Genomic DNA, 17,282 nt, shown 5'->3' on the forward strand with positions numbered 1-17,282 from the left:
TACGCTCTCATGTTGGGATTACGTATGTTGTATAATACGCCGTCAATCTTGCAATACACAGAGGAAGCCAACGCAACCATCCATCACCAGGGTCCACTGACATCTACTTGGCAAGGGAACATCTTTTGTGCGACAGTTGACACACGCACTAACGTTACTCGCACGCCATTGATTCCAATAAGGCTTCACTTTAAAATTTTGATCGCAAATCTCCCGCTATTGAGGTTCTGTTATGATATTATTCACTTAGGATGTATTTGGTTGTAGTACGAGATTAGATAGGGTATAGTTATCTATATTTTTTTAATGTGATGATCTAATTTTCTGTTTGGTTAGGATGAATGGGATGAGTTAATTTTCTGCTTAGTTGGTGAGATTATAGTGGATATAATGAGCTAATTTTCTGTTTAATTTGTATGATTCGAATGGATATGATGATCTATTTATATTTATAGGCATTCCATAAGTATTTGGATCAATTTATGTATATTTGAATTTGTTTGAATTCAAATTAAATTAAAAAGAGAATATCACCTGAAATAATAAAAATACATATAAATAGAGCGTTATAAAGGGACTTATTTTTTCACCAAATAATCTAGGATTGAAAACTTTTTTATAAATTAGTAAATCACACGAGAAGAATATTAGTGATTTTTTTTCAGATTTGTGAGAATTTATTTGAGGCATTAAAAATTGCTAGAAGTTATAAAAGTAGGCTTCTTTAGAGAATTTTAATTAAATATTAGCTCAAGGTTTTTAGATCAAACTAATTAAAACGAGTTGCTAGTGAGTTTTAGTTTACTCTTTAAAATGTTTATAATGTTTAGTTCACTCTTATACTCTCAAATAAAATCAAGAGTTAAATGAAAAAACAAATACACACTTACCAACCAACAAAGAACGAATGTGGATGGCTACATCCACCTGATTTCGCACGGATAAGCTCTTTCAGCATCTAATTGAATATTAACTAGCGTTAGATCACTCCATGCACTCTCGTCCATGAAACAAACACTAGCTGTAGCCAAAAAAGTTGGACGGTGCGATTCCATCTGAACTCATCCCGTGAACCAAATAGACTCTTAGAGCTTAGCTAAGGATTTCATAAAAGAAGCTTTAGTCTCATGAAATATGTGATTTCGGTTAGATCAAGATTAGAGCAAAACGACACTAGAAGGAAGAATTATTTCATCGCATATTTCCACTATGATAACGGGCATGAGAGATTCCTATCCAGTTGCATATTTTTGGCTATTTTGTTGATGCTACCAGTAGCAGGTGAGATTACGTAAAGTTACAAGTACGCCTTCTATGTCGGAATACACACAGGATTGGGATGCAGCCATCTATCACGAGGGCCCACTTGCCAGAACCTTCGTTCACCCCGGTCCTCGGCCAAATCGAATCCCAAGTTCGATCTCGCCGTCCTCTCCGGTAACCGCTGTCCCTCCTCTCTCTCTCTCGTCTTCTCCGCGTCTCCGGCGAGGCGGCGACTTCGTATCACGTCACAACCCAGTTCGATTCGTTCCCCCTCCCGACTCGCTCCTACAGTGCCCGTCCAGCGGCGCCGCCGCTCCTTCCCCGTCCGCTGCCCCCTCCCCTCCCCCAGGGAGTGGGAGATGGACGCGGAGCTTTTGGATCTGCAGCGGCAGCTGGAGGCGGCGCAGAGCGCGCGGTCGAGCGTGCGGCTGTCGGAGCGGAACGTGGTGGAGCTGGTGCAGAAGCTGCAGGATCGCGGTATCATCAACTTTGAGCTCCTCCACACCGCCTCTGGCAAGGAGTACATCACATCCGTACGCCCGTCCTCCCTGCCCCCCCCCCCCCCTCCCCCCTCTCTGTTCGTGCCCTGCTCCTTTTCCCTCCACTTGTTACCCAATCCCACCAACACAGCGGCCCCTCCTCTATCTCATCGGAATCCTTTGCAGCGGAGGGATTGCAGTTGCCTCTAATTTGCGTTGCAGAGAGAAATTGAGAAGAATGGACTTGGGATCATTGGTGTGAATGATGTACACAACGTAGAAATTATAGTTATCAATGAATCTAAGCACTGGACTGCCAGTGCAAAGTATTTTTCTTCTCCATCCACTTTCTCGGGTTGTCTGAAATTAGTTCCTGAAGTAACAAATTGATAGAGGGTTTTTTTGGATAATGGGGGTGTAGAGTGTGCTGGTCATTGGGTTCTCATATGACATCATTCACCTCGAGCTTCGAAGCAGCGAATTCTATGAAAGCTTGGTCTGATGGAATAGGTGTTTTTGATTGGGTGCTGGGCTCTACTTCAAGAGTACCTTACAGCAAACCTTTAGATTGGTTCTAGTGTTCAGAAGGAAAATGTGTTCTTTCTCGCATATCCTCACTATAAAAGCAGGCTTGAGAGATAAAATATCCAGTGCTCATTTTAATATCTCTAGCAGGTTAAGACTTCTAGTGGAATTTTGTCCAGAAACTGCTATGATATAGCTCATGTTAGTTCAGTTTAGAGCAGTTACTCAATTGAGAATTCATTATGTTTAGCTGATCCACGGTCAACTATGGTGTGGCAGGACCATTTGAAGCATGAGATTAAGATGGAGATCAAGAAGCGAGGCCGTGCATCCCTAGTTGACTTATCAGATACCCTGGGGGTGGATCTTTACCATGTTGAGAGGCAGTCGGAGAAGGTCGTCTCGGATGACCTGACTCTTATGCTGATAAATGGCGAGATCATGTCACAATCTTACTGGGACTCTGTGACAGAAGAGATAAATGAGAAGCTGCAGGAGCGCAGCCAGATTGCCTTGGCTGAGATTGCTGCCCAGCTGCATATTGGATCAGAGCTGGTCATCAATATCCTCGAGCCTCGGCTTGGAACTATCGTACGCTTCTCATGGTTTTCCTTGTAGCAGTAGTTCATTTGTTGCTGTTCTTTATTTTAAATTCAATAATTTTGATGCAATCTTCTGTTTCAAGAATTATGAATTTGCTGATTGAAATGTATCAGCTCTTAGAAGAACCATAAGATAATTCTAGGCAGTAGTGAATGTGTTTAGTCTCTTGCTAATTCTGGTGCTCTAGATTGCAGTTCATTGGCATATGTTTCCCCAAATGTGATGCTTAGGGTCAGAATATTTAGTTGATTTCCTCATATACTAACTTTACCATAAGATAATCAGATCTTCTTGTTGCAATATGGCATTTTCAAATCTTACACATATTACACTTAAAAAAAACTTTACATATGTTCTGCCGTTATTATTATCCTCCTTCCAGGTGAAAGGAAGGTTAGAAGGTGGACAGCTATACACTCCAGCATACGTCTCACGAATTACTGCCATGGTCCGTGGTGCTGCAAGGGGTATAACAGTTCCGACAAACTTGCCATCTGTTTGGAACTCCTTGCAGCAACAGCTTCAAGAGATGCATGGTGCTAGTGGTGTTTCTGTGGAAGGTTCATTCTTCCAGTCCATTTTCAATGGTTTGCTAAAAGAAGGTGCTGTGCTGGGATCAGTCCGGGCAGGAGGGCACTGGACACCAGCTGTAAGATCTGCAATTGTTTAATTCATATTCTTAATTCTTAAACTGTGTTTAACATTGTTGTGTTTTCTTCTCTGTTAGGTTTTTGCCCATGCTCAAAAGGAGAGCGTTGATGCTTTTTTCTCACAGGTTGAGACATTTGTAATGTACATTTTAGTTCCTACAGTTCAGAGTATGTTAGAATCAGAGTATTTTGAGCTAGTAGCACAACTTGACTTCACAGAACTAAACAAGACCTTAACTCTACCTTAACTCTACGTGAGTATGGTATTCACACGCACACGTGTGCACACCCGCCTGCGGCGCACACACATTGTATCTTGTTAGTACTAAATCTCTAGGTCTAGTATGTAACACAATTACTTTATTCTGATCACATACTCTGCATTATTGTCATGCATTATCTCGTTTTGTATTGACTTCTCCATTTTGTTTACAGAACTCTTATATTGGGTACAACGTGCTTCAAAAACTTGCAATTCCACTGCCTAAACAGTACTTGGAGGTACTTGAGGCTGTCAATATGCATCTCCTGTTCCAATCATCTCTTTATTTGCTTATACTGTTTATCTAATTTTCTTCTATAGGCCCGATATCCAGATGGTATTGCACTGGATTCTGTTTTTGTTCATCCTTCTGTCAAGGATATGCTTGATGCTGCTGTGGGTGATGCAATTGAGAATGGACACTGGTATTGTTAACTTCCATGTCTCCTCAATAGTTAATTGCGATTTTTTGCTGCTACAAGCTCCTAACTTGGCACACATTGCAAAAATGAGCCTTTTAGTTCTCTTTGATTCTCTCCCTTTGCGCATGGTGTTGAACTATTACAAAGGGGTTGTGATCTAGTAACATCATAGCAGAGGAGCAAAGGGGGTAAACTAATCAAGAGATAACAAGCTATGGATTTATGGAAACAGATTAGCTAGTAACTTTAGTTCAGACTTTGCAGTATTTATCTAAGTTATGTTCACTGAAACAGCTGGGACTTAACACACTATCAACAATTTTGAGTAGCATCATTGTCTTTTGGGAAAAATGCAAACACCCCCCCCCCCCCCCCAAAAAAAAGTCACTTGGATTTTGACTTTCCCCCCCAAAAGTTGTTTTGTTGCAAATAACCCCCCAAAAGTTTGACTTTGTTGCAACCCCCCCCCCCCAAAAAAAATTCAAAAAAATAAAAAAGATCACAAAAAAATTCTTAAAAAAACTAGAAACAATTCTAAGACCTTCTGTGAATTTTTTTTTTCAAAAATAATACCCTTTGCATCATATTTCATGGAGAGGAAGTTTGAAAAAAAAGAAAAATGTGCAGCTCATTTATTAACTCATGTTATTTTAACTTTGTCATGTCTAACATTATTTTTCCTACACAAATAATTGTTTAAGTAAACTAATAAAAGTGGTTTCACTAATTTTGGGGGTGTTATGGATTAGTTATGAATTAATCTATCTGCAACACATTTACTCAATCATGCACGTTACAATAACTATTTCAAGATTTCATGTATTTTTATAAGATAGAGGATCATGTAAGAAGACTAAAAAAATTGGTTTCATGATTTTTGGATTAGTAAATAATTAACTATGCATTTAACTCGAACTAATAAATGAGCTGCACGTTTTTCTTTTTTTTCCAAACTTGCTCTCCATGAAATATGATGCAAATGATATTTAAAAAAAAAAATCACAAAAGGTTTTAGAATTGTCTCTAGTTTTTTTAGAATTATTTGTGATTTTTTTTAAAAAAAATTGAATTTTTGGGGGTGTTTTTGCAACAAAACCAAACCCTGTCTTTTTGCAGCGTTTTCCTAGCTGACTGTAAGTACTCTGTTTTTCTGCCGTGCCAACTACTTTTGTGGTGCCATAAGATGTTCTTCATTATTTCAGGATTGATTCTCTTTCGGTTCTTCCGTCATATATCAGTGGCTCTGATGCAACCAAAATTTTGTCTCTCTGTCCATCTCTGCAGAGGGCTATCAAGGTGGGTGCCTTTAAGTAGTTCGAGTTGTAGATTTTTCATGATGACCAAACATTTCTTTTTCTTTTGCAGTCTTCGAAAGCAGTGGTATTTGGAGAATCATGTGCCTTTAGTAATGTGTTTATAAAGGTGAATCCTCAAGGCCTGCTTCATGTCCTTGCGATGACCTTTCTTGCAATTTTCTACTCTGTGTATTTTATACCATTACAGCTTCTGAATTAATGCAATCTCTCTATTCTTCTGCAAACAATTTCAGGGTATTTTTGACCGACTTGAGAAAGAGATGGACTCGTTTGGTATTAAACATAGTGTTGGTCATATTCAAGGAAAGCCCATGAATATGAATCTGGGCAGTGAGCACGGGACAGGATCTGGTCAGTACTCAGACACAAAAGATGTTGGTGATAATGACACCAGCAGTACAGGTGTTTCATCAGACAGAGGGTCAAAGAAGAAAAGGGGGAAAGGGACAGGGTCTACCAAAGGTGGAGCACTTGAAAAGGATGATGACAACGAAGAAAACATTCCTGCTAAGGGCAAGAAAGCTCATAGGAAAAACAAGGATGCTGGTTCATCAGGTGATGTAAAACATAGTGGTAAAAAAGCGTCAGAGAAAATGAAAGAGGAGAATACAAACATCTTTCCTGATGAATTGATCGAGCAAAAGGTTTTGGCTGTTGCTCCAGAGTTAGAAGAGTTGGGAGGTCAGAAATTAGATCAAGATTTACACAATTGTTTCTATTGAGTTGAAGTGATTCTAAAAGATTTTCTAAATGTTTAAATGAATATTAGGCTCTGATGACTTAAATGGCCCCCTTAAATTGTTGTCTTCTCACCTGAGGCCAATGCTTGTCGATTCATGGAAGAAGAAACGGAACACTATGCTGTCAGGAAATGCTGAAAGGAGGCGACGCTTGCTTGATAATCTGCAGAAGCAGCTAGATGAGGTAATTAGCTTATGCATCCCATTTACGTGTTGGTTTCTTTTTGTACCATCCCTGATATTTTTTAGTTCCTGGGTAGCTGCGTTGGAATTATCGATCTTGTTCTATATATGTATTGCCTCGGGTTTTTATGCCATTGCTACTCTATTCTAATTTCTAAATTGTTTTTTCTGTACCTCTGCACCCTTTTATGATGCTAAATCATGTGTCCATTTCGATGCTATTTTCATATATTCTTTGTCTGTTGTGATCAGGCTGTCTTGGATATGCAACTCTATGAAAAAGCTTTGGATGTATTTGAGGATGATCCTGCTACTTCTGTAAGCTGCTATAGGCATCATTCTCACAAGATTACTTGCTTCTCAATTAGTTATGAGCATTTACTTATGGTCCTCTTGATTCTCTGTTTTCTGGTTGCAGGGTATCTTACACAAGCATCTGCTAAGAAGTATGGGCACTCCAATAGTTGACAAAGTTTTGATTACATTGGTAACCTTTATGCTCCTGCTCATGCACAAGCGTTTTTCAGCAAGTTTGTAATTTAGAAACAGTTTCTTTGCTGTATTCTAGTTTTGCTTCCACAGTTTTACACTTGCAATACATACTACTGCTGCTGAATAATTATCTTGTGGATAACACCCTGCTCTGGCTGTTTTACTTATCTGCTTCTTCTGGGTGTTTATTGTTTGTTGAACTAGAGAAACACAACTATTTTTAGCTTCTTGCTCAGCTTTGAATCATTTAAAGGTTCTTTAGAGCTAGACCTCTGATCATTGCATATATTTTGCACCGAACTACCAATAGGATAGGGACAACAAATTGAGGAATGGAGTGGAGGTTGAAGATAGTGAAGAAGAGCTAGTTCAATTGAGCACTGCTGACCGTACCTCTCTGGTATAGTTCACCTATATTTCATTCTTCCATGTATGATGTAACGTTTTCCTGCATCAGTCCTGAATGGAAACTTCATTTGGTCTAACTTTATGGACTTGCTCTCTGTTGTAAATGCAAAAATAATTCTTCAGGCAAAGGATCTTCCTGGTGCTTTGTCGCTGAAGACTCAAGCTTTAGTTGATGCACTGGAGGGAAAGGTTAGACTTTGAGTAAGAAATAAAGTTTGGCATATTTATTGAATATTTGAAATCCTGAATTTCGTTTTTCTTTACATCTTCTGTAACGTGTAACAGTTATAATTCTTGTAATGTGTTAGCAGTAGAACAGTAGCACTTATCAGTTAATGTATCGCCAAACTTCAGTCTGTGGTATGAATAGGAGAAAATATTCTCAAAGCAATGAAGTTCTTCAGTGAAGCTTCTGCATTATTAAGACATTCTCAAGTGGCGGAGCCTGGAGGCCAAAAAGAGTCTTGGCCCTCCCTTTGGCTAAAAGTTTCTTAAGAATAATACTAGGTTTTACCTTCTATATGCTAACTAGATGCTAGATTAGCCCTCTTGCTGAAGAACCCAAGTATGTTTGTGTCAGTTCACCCCTCCCAATTTGACTTCAAGCTCCGCCGTTGAATTTGTTTCAGCACCAGACTGTCAAGATGCCATATGCTGATATCGTAGAAAACATTAGCGAACCATAGTTTGTGTATTGTGCCTATATCTTTTAAAATGTTCTGCCAAGATACCAGCTCTTTTATTTTGTAATACCAGGTAGAATGAATATGAAAATAGTATCCACGAAAAATATTCATACACAAAGATAAGTGTTGAATTTGTTCTTAGTATATCTCATAACAAAAACTTATCTAATTCAAAACATGGCTTTAGACAACGGTTCAAATTTTATGAGATCATGCTTATAATAAGTATAGCATACCTAACAACTAAACTGTTATATATATTACTTCATCAAATATACACATTTAAGCATATGGTTCTAGTTCCTTATTGTCTAGTGAGTTACACTAATGACAAATTGCTATGTCTTGATATATAAATAAAGCTACTTAACGTCAAATATGAATTTATGGTCCTTTCTAACCTTTTATGTATAATCCATGGCAGAGATTTGATTCATTTATGGATGTCTTGAGAGATATACTTGAGGAAAGGTAATATTTAATGTTTGCAATTGCACCTGTAACCCACATTTTTCTTAAATATCAAAGTGTTTACTCATTTTTTTTGGGAGGCAGTGGCTTAATATTTAAGAAGCTTGATAAAAGATTAGAGAGGACAATGCTGCATTCTTACCGCAAGGTATGTTCTTTGGCTTTCTGGACTGCACAGCAGGGTTCAGAGAACCGGCATGAACCAGTTGGTTCCTTGTAACCAATCCCAGAATAGGTTCTAAATTTTAGCCGGCTCAGGCCCTAAACCACATCCACCCCATTTGATGTCATAATTCACAAGGAATTCGTCTACTATTACTCACTAGATATGCATAATTGCATATGCCCCAAAAATCAAATTATGAAAAGCTCAAATTGAAAATTTGGCAAACTCTGGGAAAGCTGGAACCATTCTGGTTGGATTTTGAAAACTCTGCTGTACTGCAGTTCTTTTTCCTTGTTCCCCTGTTTGTTTGGGTTTTTCTGTATCTGGCTAAATATTAGTTTGTTGATATTTACACATCAGTTATACGGTATGATACTGTGGTCTTAGTATCTCCATGAACATATACTATTTTATGTATTTAGCTCAAATTAGTGCAAGCACAAGTACCAGAACGGATGTCAAGCTCTCCATGATAATATAAAGTTACCAACAGACTGATAGATATAATTTTTGGAGTTCAGACTGCTGAACTGGTTGGGTTGGTATTGCATGTGTGAAAAAGATGATGTCCAATATAGTATGCAGTGTACTGAATAAAGAATTTGGTATTTGTTTGACATGTTAACTTTTTTATTATCTGAATTTCAATTGCTAATTATGACACCTGAACTTGTATATGCAATGAAGGACTTGACAGCGCAAGTTTCTTCAGAGAATGATCCAGTTTCTTTTCTCCCAAAAGTTGTTGCTTTACTTTTTCTGCAGGTTTGTTTGATTATGTCTTTCTCGTTCTCTTTCTTGACTTGTTCTATATTCTTATATTGATCTGTGATGCATCCCATTTTAATATTTTGTAGGCATTCAATAAGGCTCTTCAGGCACCAGGAAGGGCTGTTGGCGCTGTTATCACACTGCTGAAGGTAACTACAAGTACCCCGACTTTCATTTGTTTGAAGATAAGCTTCATGCAGTTCTTGCAGAATATGATCTTTTTTTAACAATAGTAATTACGGATGGCAGATTCATGATGATCTGCATATTTGTCATTTAGCTTCCTGAGAATTTTCTCACATCTCATAACAATAAACTTCATTATTAATTTTATGTTATTTCCCCTGGGAAAAGTAGCTGGTATGATGTGTTTGTGTGTTATGTACTCAGCTTAGCTTTGTTTACTCATGAACAAATGAGGCCAAAAAATGTTATAAATGGCTAGGCAACTGTATACTGGTTGCTTCCTGACTTGGCGTGAGAGCACAAAGGCAGAGTCGGTTCTTTCCTCACTGTAGATGAGGTATACTTTCATAAGACTGCACAGCTGCATGTATTTCTACTCATAGTGCAAAACCGAATTGGTAGCAATGTTCAAATAACTCAGTGAACATGCACTCCCTCTCTGTTTGCCGGAAACTGCCTGGTTTCCAAAATTCTTCTAACTGGTCTTATTTAGTTCAATTTATGTTTGTATGTTTTTAAGTTATCTGTTTCCTTCAAATGGAATCATTGCCAATGTGCATAGTATTCCATTGAAATAGCGTTATAAATACCCTGATTACCGCCAGTGTAACCCCAGGCCTCACAGGATTTCCAGAAACCAGATTAACCAGCTGACTCCTTAGTTTTTTTTTTTTCAGAATGCTGATTTTTTTTTTTTTTTTTTTTTTTTGGCCCCGGGGGGTGAGGAATCTAATGTGATGCTGCATTATGTCTCTTGTCTCATATTCAGATTAAATTCAATGAAAGCAAAATCTGTCTCTGTGTGGTTGTACAATTCTTCCCCATTTTGCAGGATAAGCTGCCAGCTTCAACCTACAAGGTATTGGCCGATTATCACAGCACTACAGTGAAACTTCTAGCACTACAAGCTGCTGCTACTGATGATGTAAGTCCACTTAAAACTGCAAATTTATATCTACTTATTCATGTCTTTGCATTGGAGAAAAAAGATTGATAATTTTGCAATAGTTATTTGATTTCTGGCTTGAAACTTGTAGTGCATAATGTTGTAAAGTTATATTCCCATTTCCAATCTATTTGAAAATTCTTGCTGTAACTGTATATATTGGTTGGGTTTACTTTTGAGATTACGAGGGCATGTGTGCTCAAGCACCAGCACCTACGCAAATGCGCACCCTAGCGGGCTAGCGCACCCATACATGGGCACCACCACCCTACCAGGAGGTGATTCCATATATATTGATTGACTGCTAATTGTTCATTATTCAGCTTGTTTATTCATTCATGGGCATGATGCATGAACAATTCACCGATCTTCTAGCATACGAATGAGTCTATAAACTATGAAATACTGCTGTGTTGTCCACTCGCAATCATGCATTGGTTTTTGTGTCTTTGCCCTGCAGGAAGAAGATTGTGCATCTGATCGGATGCTAGAGAAGAAGGAAGATCTGGAACAAAGGCTGATGCCAGAATTGAAATCCCTGGTCCTCGGCACAGGCAAAGAATGAGCAGGAAGATCGCATGCGTTTACACAAACAAGGCTATCCTCTTCGTTAGAGCTGATTTTGCATTCTGCTCCTGCAGATTTGGCCCTCTCGAAGCGAAAGAATCCATGTTCATAAAATAATGTACATTCCAGGGGTTCTTTCCACAACAGAATTGTCTTCCCATGTACTTAGAATGTAGTGGATGTTCATGTTAAATTTAGAAGAAGAGGTCACTGGTTTTACTACTGAATCCAGAATTCCAGATGAAACGGAGCGCCAAAAGCCCAAAACGAATTGCGATTTTTAATCAAGCTATCCGATCTGGCCCCCCAATTTGCAACAAAAAAAAAGGTAATCAACTGCGGGGGTAAAGCTGTCAGCTAGGAATTAAAACTCTTTCATCAACAAAACTTCGACAAATTTCAACTTGTCTACTTGCTATAAGATGCTTGCACGATGTTTCAGAAGGTAGTGTTTGGTTTTTTGTACGAGGTGATATATAGATGAGATGATACTAAATATGTTGTCATATTTATGTTTGGTTGGATGAACGATACTAATTTAGGATAAGTGTTATAGATTCTAAGGATACTCTATTAAGATGTTAAATCATTTTGTGTTATAGATTCTAAGGATACTCTATTAAGATGTTAAATCATTTTATATAGGAAAATTAGCTGAACGACTTCATACAAACCTTGTCGGTTCCTGTAATTACATATGTTTAGTGAGTATTAATGAGAATTAATCTTTTTAGTAACTAAATACATTTATATGCATTCTATATATCCAACCAAATATTCTCATGTATCACTCTATACATTGAAACAAACATGTTACTGGTATCATCTCATCTGAAATCATTCTATCCAGCCAAGACGATCCCATCCTATTCAACTTCCTACACCTAAACAAACACTACTAAAATGTTTGACAATGTAATAGGCTTTATGCAAACTCAAAAGTCTGACCTGCAAAAGTCCTTTCTTTGTTATAGTTTGGCTCTAGGTGCCGTGATCTCCTACATCTCCCAGCTAGTGGTATGCATGCATGTGCCTCCAACGAATTCTTCAAGCACACAAGACGCAGAAAGATTCATCTCGATTTCCACGAGCTCCTTGAGTGTGGGCTGCTAGCTCCTGAGCAAATAGGAAGTTTTTCTCCAGATCAGCTTTGACACCACACTGGTGCTGAAACTTAACAGCAGCTCCAGCGTTGATTTGTGCGCCCAGACGGTGAATCAAGAACCGTCCACCCCGGTGTCTTGCAGAGATCAGATTTGTGCGCCCGAGGATAGAAACATAGTAGCCGTTAGGGATGTTAACGGGAATCTCCATCCCGAACGAAAGAAAATTTCCTATCTTCATCCATAAACCCGTTTGTGAGGAATATTTTCTCCTTATCTCTGTTCCCACTACAGTTTCTATATAGCAGCAGGTCGTGCTCTGGACGGTCTCTGCCTCGCAGTCCATGCGTCTGGGCTAACTCTCGTGCTGAGCTGCACCACCAATCACAACCTGCTCCCGCTCCCGTATGGGCCTCGCGTCAAAACCATCTGCTCAACCGCCAGCCGAATACGCACCAAGCCACCCAGCCTGCTTCGCTCCTGTGTCTGGGCCGACAGCCTTGGCTACAGTTAGGCCATAGCCCTACAGGGAAACGGGGATGGGGGAGGGGGAACTGTACCCGTCCCCGCCATACTAGATGGGGGAACTTTTCTCCCATTAAACCTCTCGTGGAGGGGAAATTAGCCCCATCACTATTCACTAATAGGGGAATTCCCCATCGAGGAACGGAGATCGAAACCATTGACATCCCTAATAACCATTGGATCAGCCCTGTGCGGTCAAAATTGGCGTGGACAACTACAAAGACATAATTTCAGGTATGCCACTAAAGTTTAATCAAATTCTTATTCTTTCATACCATTAAATTAGTTTTTTCATCCTAACATTCGTCATAATGGAGGTGACGATGGTGGTACAGGATGAAAAATTAGGTTTTTTTTATTATTTATGTGTCATTGAAATCAACTTCGTTATGACAGTGATATCATGTAGGGAAAAAAATTGAGTGATGCTCTAAAAAGAACCATAATTTTTTAACAAATAAAAAATTTCGTTAATGTCGGCACTCGGCAATTATCTCAACTACAAATGGAGGCCCGTTTCTTCTTCCTCACACGACCGTCGACTCCTCGTCGCTTCGTGTCCCGAGCCAGCGGAAGCTTCTAGAACGTTCGCGACCAGATGGTGGTGCTACACGTGAAGCTATCGGCGCCCGCCTCCTCGTCGTCTCCGGAGGCGGCCGAGGAGGAGATGGAGTTCCTGCACGAGTGCGCTGCCTCCGCGTCCGTCGCGGACGTGGCGGCCGCACTCGGCGCGCTCGCCGGCCTCCAGGCCCGCCTCCTCTCCCTCTGCCATCGCCTCAGAGGTGAGAGACTTCCGAGGCCGCGTCCTCTCTTCGTACGGGCAGATCGAATCGAACTGACGCAGGCGTGGCGTGGCTGGTCAGGTTCTGCAGAGGCGTGCGGTGCGGATGCAGGTGCGGCGGGCGAGCTCGAGAGGGCGCTAGACGAGGCCGAGGCCTACGCCTCCAAGGTCAGATTCTCGTAGTTTTCCCCCACTTTTTCCGCGAGGAATTTACGTTCCATTTGATTCAGGTCCCGGTTTGTTAGCCAGGAGTTGCTTGAATTAGATGCGAATTCGCACTTGATTTTCAGAATTATTTGAGAGTTCAACTATGTCACTTGATTTTGTTGATCAGTGTTTAGTTGGTGGATTGAATACTAGTCTTTCGAATTGAACTCCATAGATCAAATACAGAAGGATACAGTGTGTGCTACTATAGGATGAGACTGCTCTACTCAGTCACTTGCAGCAGACACTTATATTTCTAATTAAATCGACCATGAGATATGTGCTAATTTTACTGGTGGGAGTGCCGTGCAAGTGTATTTGCCGGTTGAGTGCTTTGTACCTGCATTTCTAATTAAATCGACCATGAGATATGTGCTAATTTTACTGGTGGGAGTGCCGTGCAAGTGTATTTGCCGGTTGAGTGCTTTGTACTGGCAAAATTTTAAAAATAAACGACATGTTTGTTTCAGGAATTAAGTTCCTATTATTCAGTTGACGTTCTTTAAAAATTCACCAAACAACTCGTTGCCTGGTTGGGTTTCCATTCACCACTTCGTATGATCCTTGTTCTATATATCTAAAATTTAATGTTTTAGATTGGGAAAATGAAGCGAAATTAGCATTTTCCTTCAGTTCATAATCGATAAAAGAAACTCTGTACATGTTTCTGTGACCCAGGATATGTTGATCTAATTTAGCACATGTGCACCGCTTGTAATGAACAACATTATAGCTCCTAACGATATGAAACAATCGAGAACGAGTTCGATCCCTGGAAGAAAGGATTGGTAGTGGCTGGATTTCTTATAAATTTATTTTTTTAGTGTATCTGAAGGAGATTTTGAGAGGAGTCTGAATTTTACTGCAGGAGCAAGTGCAGCATAATAAATTTCTGTTGCCTCATGCTCTAAGGGAACATATCAAGAACATTCAGAAGAAATGTGCTACTGCTCTACAAGAATCTCCAGAGGCATTGTGTTTGCAACAACCATCATCAGGTAACATTCATTATAGTTAATAACGTAGGTGCAATTTACTGAAAAAAGTAATGCAGATACAATACTCCAGGAGAAAGTTAAATTGCTCGTTAGATGGGTTGTTATTTCTTTTGTAGTTTTGTTGTACCGGCATTTGAAGTTTTTTAACCTGTTATAAAGTTTATCAACCAAATTAAGTACTAGTTCCAACAAGCCAGCAATGCTTTCCTTTGATGAAGAGTAGTTACATCATTACATAGGGTAACTTCTGCTTACTATCAAGTTTTTCTTGTAAGCAATACCCAGGCAACAAGCATGAGAAGATACAGCTTTGGTGGGCTGGAAAAGAGCTAGCAATGGGCCAGAAGTTATCTGACTATATCGGTGTTAATGATAAAACAAAGGTAATATGCATCTGTACTTCTGTAGTACAAGACCGGTTTCTTCACTTAATGATTGCCTTTTGTAACTTTTGTGTTAATATATGCAGATTGTCATCAGGCTAACACAAGCTCCTGATGAGCCTTGAATGTGCTTCTACCCTTGAGTGATCTTGCAGAGTTAGTTTCTTTTTGGATAATGTATGCAAGCTATCGTCTTGTAAGATGTTTTTCATTTTCATAAGCAAGTATCCTCTTCACATGTACCACTTATAGTAGTTATTTGTCTCGCAGTTTGTTTCCTTTTGTGCCAGTTATTATCCCCTTTTAAAATGTTTTTTTATTTTCATAAGCTAGCATCCTTGTCATCTGTATAAAAACCTTAAAACTTATGGAGAGTTTTCTTATGATAACTTCAGCTGCACGATTTAAAGATGCCTTCTAATGCAAATATATGGAATTTACTAAGTAGAAAAATGGTGCATGCATTGCTCTTTAAATCGTTTTACTTTGGAGACAAGATGCTTACTTTGATTAATGGAATACTGTGTTTGAGAGCCCAAATTACTCGGGCTTGCCTCCTTGCACAAACTTAGAGGTGCATACCTAATGAATACTAATGGCTAGGTACAATCATGCAAATCACTTTGAAGCGGTTTCCCTTGGAGGGGGATGATGTTTCATTTGACAGCAGGAATGGAACTCACATTACTCTAGCAGACAAAGTCTCATTCTGTCCATGAGATAAGGATGGCTAGTCCAGAACTTATTGGTGCAATACAATTTTGAAGAAAAAAAGTCATAAACTAGTGTTCACACTTAAGTTCAGAGTAGAGATCTGAATCTATTCACTCTCGGAAATTAGGAGGCAACCTTGTAAGTGGATTGGTCTCCTATTCACATTAGGAGTTTGTTTTCTGTATGGAGAACTGGAACATGGTAATATGTTATCATTGACAGCTTCTTATCTATTTTTTTGGTATCTAGTTGTAAAGGAGACACTGGGAGATCATTGAATCCCTTATTCTCTCATGTCCCATAAGATAGCAAAGAAAAATATATATTCTTGCTAAATAATGTCCCCTGGTGTTTTCCTTTAGAAGATGGTAGCCTTATTCTGCAGTATCGTTTGTTATTCATAATGATGTTCTTATTTGATTCTTTTTGTTAACAAACTAGAGAATCGTGCTGAGAAATGTGGTCCAATGTGTCATTGCAGCCTACATGAGGGACCTAACATGCTCTGCACCCTTTTGTGTTTGATCTGGCTCAACTTTGGCTGTTGTATTTAGTTCCCTACTGAGGCTTGCTTGTCCTCGTATGCATGTCTCTTGATTTCCCATGAACAAACACTCACTGCCAAGCAAAAAGTGTGCTAACGTCATGTGGGTATCTAGTTTTCTATGTCAGTAGATAAACTTACCCCACTGCAGTCTGGTTGCAGACAGATGCAGCTGATTCTCTACTTGTATTTGGCTTTGAACACTAGGCAAATCAACACAGTGGTACTGGTACAAGCTTTGTTATTTGTTTCATGGATTATATATTTTTTTTTCTAGGAGAAAATTCCTTATTTGCCATCGAATGATAACCTAATGCCCTGCATGCCATTGAAAAAATTGAGTTTCCTTATTTACCATTACTTCTAACTTGCATCCCCTACATGCCATTGCCGTTTGTTTGGCCCCTAGATGCTGTTAAGTGGTAGTGTAAAAGACGCATTTGCCGCCGGTGATGTACAGGGGCACTCCCCGCCGCGCTCCTTGTGCTTGCCACCGCGTCTGCGCTCCCTGCCCTAGCGGCCGAGACGCTCGCGCCACCCCCACACACGCGCCCACCGTGTGAACCAAACCAACACTGTTCCTTCTGTCATCACAAGTTCAGGAACCAGCCACAAGTAGTGGTTTTGGCATGTCTCACCCAAGATATACCCTGCTCTGATTAGTGATTACTTTAAACTGGCCTGCTGTTGAGTTTTGGAACCACCTCCCAACAAAATTTCATTAGATTCCTATGTTTCGCAGTTTTGGCCTTGTAATCAAGCAAGTGATGAAGTCGGTGCCTCCTGTCCACAAACTACAGGTATAAATCCTGTTTCTTTGCCAGATCTCTCGTCTTTTGCTGATAGAAGATATGTTTCTATTATTTCTCTTTGTTTTTCTTTTTGACAGAA

At 39.6% G+C, this 17,282-nt stretch overlaps 2 protein-coding genes across 5 annotated transcripts; both read left to right on the plus strand.

Moving 5' to 3' along the window:
• Positions 1 to 1,334: 1,334 nt before the first annotated feature.
• On the plus strand, positions 1,335 to 11,424 carry LOC133928311 (E3 UFM1-protein ligase 1 homolog). The gene is made up of 20 exons (XM_062374578.1): positions 1,335 to 1,796; positions 2,547 to 2,858; positions 3,253 to 3,519; positions 3,598 to 3,645; positions 3,956 to 4,021; positions 4,104 to 4,207; positions 5,407 to 5,500; positions 5,570 to 5,626; positions 5,754 to 6,201; positions 6,290 to 6,444; positions 6,696 to 6,761; positions 6,862 to 6,930; positions 7,246 to 7,335; positions 7,467 to 7,532; positions 8,454 to 8,500; positions 8,585 to 8,648; positions 9,354 to 9,431; positions 9,524 to 9,586; positions 10,456 to 10,548; positions 11,030 to 11,424. The coding sequence occupies exons 1-20, from the start codon at positions 1,623 to 1,625 to the stop codon at positions 11,132 to 11,134; spliced, it is 2,466 nt and encodes an 821-aa protein (XP_062230562.1). The 5' UTR covers positions 1,335 to 1,622; the 3' UTR covers positions 11,135 to 11,424.
• Positions 11,425 to 13,252: 1,828 nt separating this feature from the next.
• On the plus strand, positions 13,253 to 16,313 carry LOC133928314 (uncharacterized). Of its 4 annotated transcripts, none has more exons than XR_009911425.1 (6): positions 13,253 to 13,546; positions 13,628 to 13,713; positions 14,621 to 14,750; positions 15,036 to 15,133; positions 15,220 to 15,329; positions 15,737 to 16,169. XR_009911425.1 is itself a non-coding variant. In XM_062374583.1 (6 exons), the coding sequence occupies exons 1-5, from the start codon at positions 13,363 to 13,365 to the stop codon at positions 15,256 to 15,258; spliced, it is 537 nt and encodes a 178-aa protein (XP_062230567.1). In that variant the 5' UTR covers positions 13,253 to 13,362; the 3' UTR covers positions 15,259 to 15,289; positions 16,289 to 16,313. The 4 variants fall into 4 exon arrangements, 3 of the variants coding, with proteins under 3 accessions (XP_062230567.1, XP_062230565.1, XP_062230564.1); XM_062374583.1 differs by lacking the exon at positions 15,737 to 16,169 and adding an exon at positions 16,289 to 16,313 and having other exon boundaries at positions 15,220 to 15,289; XM_062374581.1 differs by having other exon boundaries at positions 15,220 to 15,289.
• Positions 16,314 to 17,282: the final 969 nt, after the last annotated feature.

Source organism: Phragmites australis, chromosome 9 (genome assembly GCF_958298935.1).
Source record: "Phragmites australis chromosome 9, lpPhrAust1.1, whole genome shotgun sequence".
NCBI classification, from domain to species: domain Eukaryota; kingdom Viridiplantae; phylum Streptophyta; class Magnoliopsida; order Poales; family Poaceae; genus Phragmites; species Phragmites australis.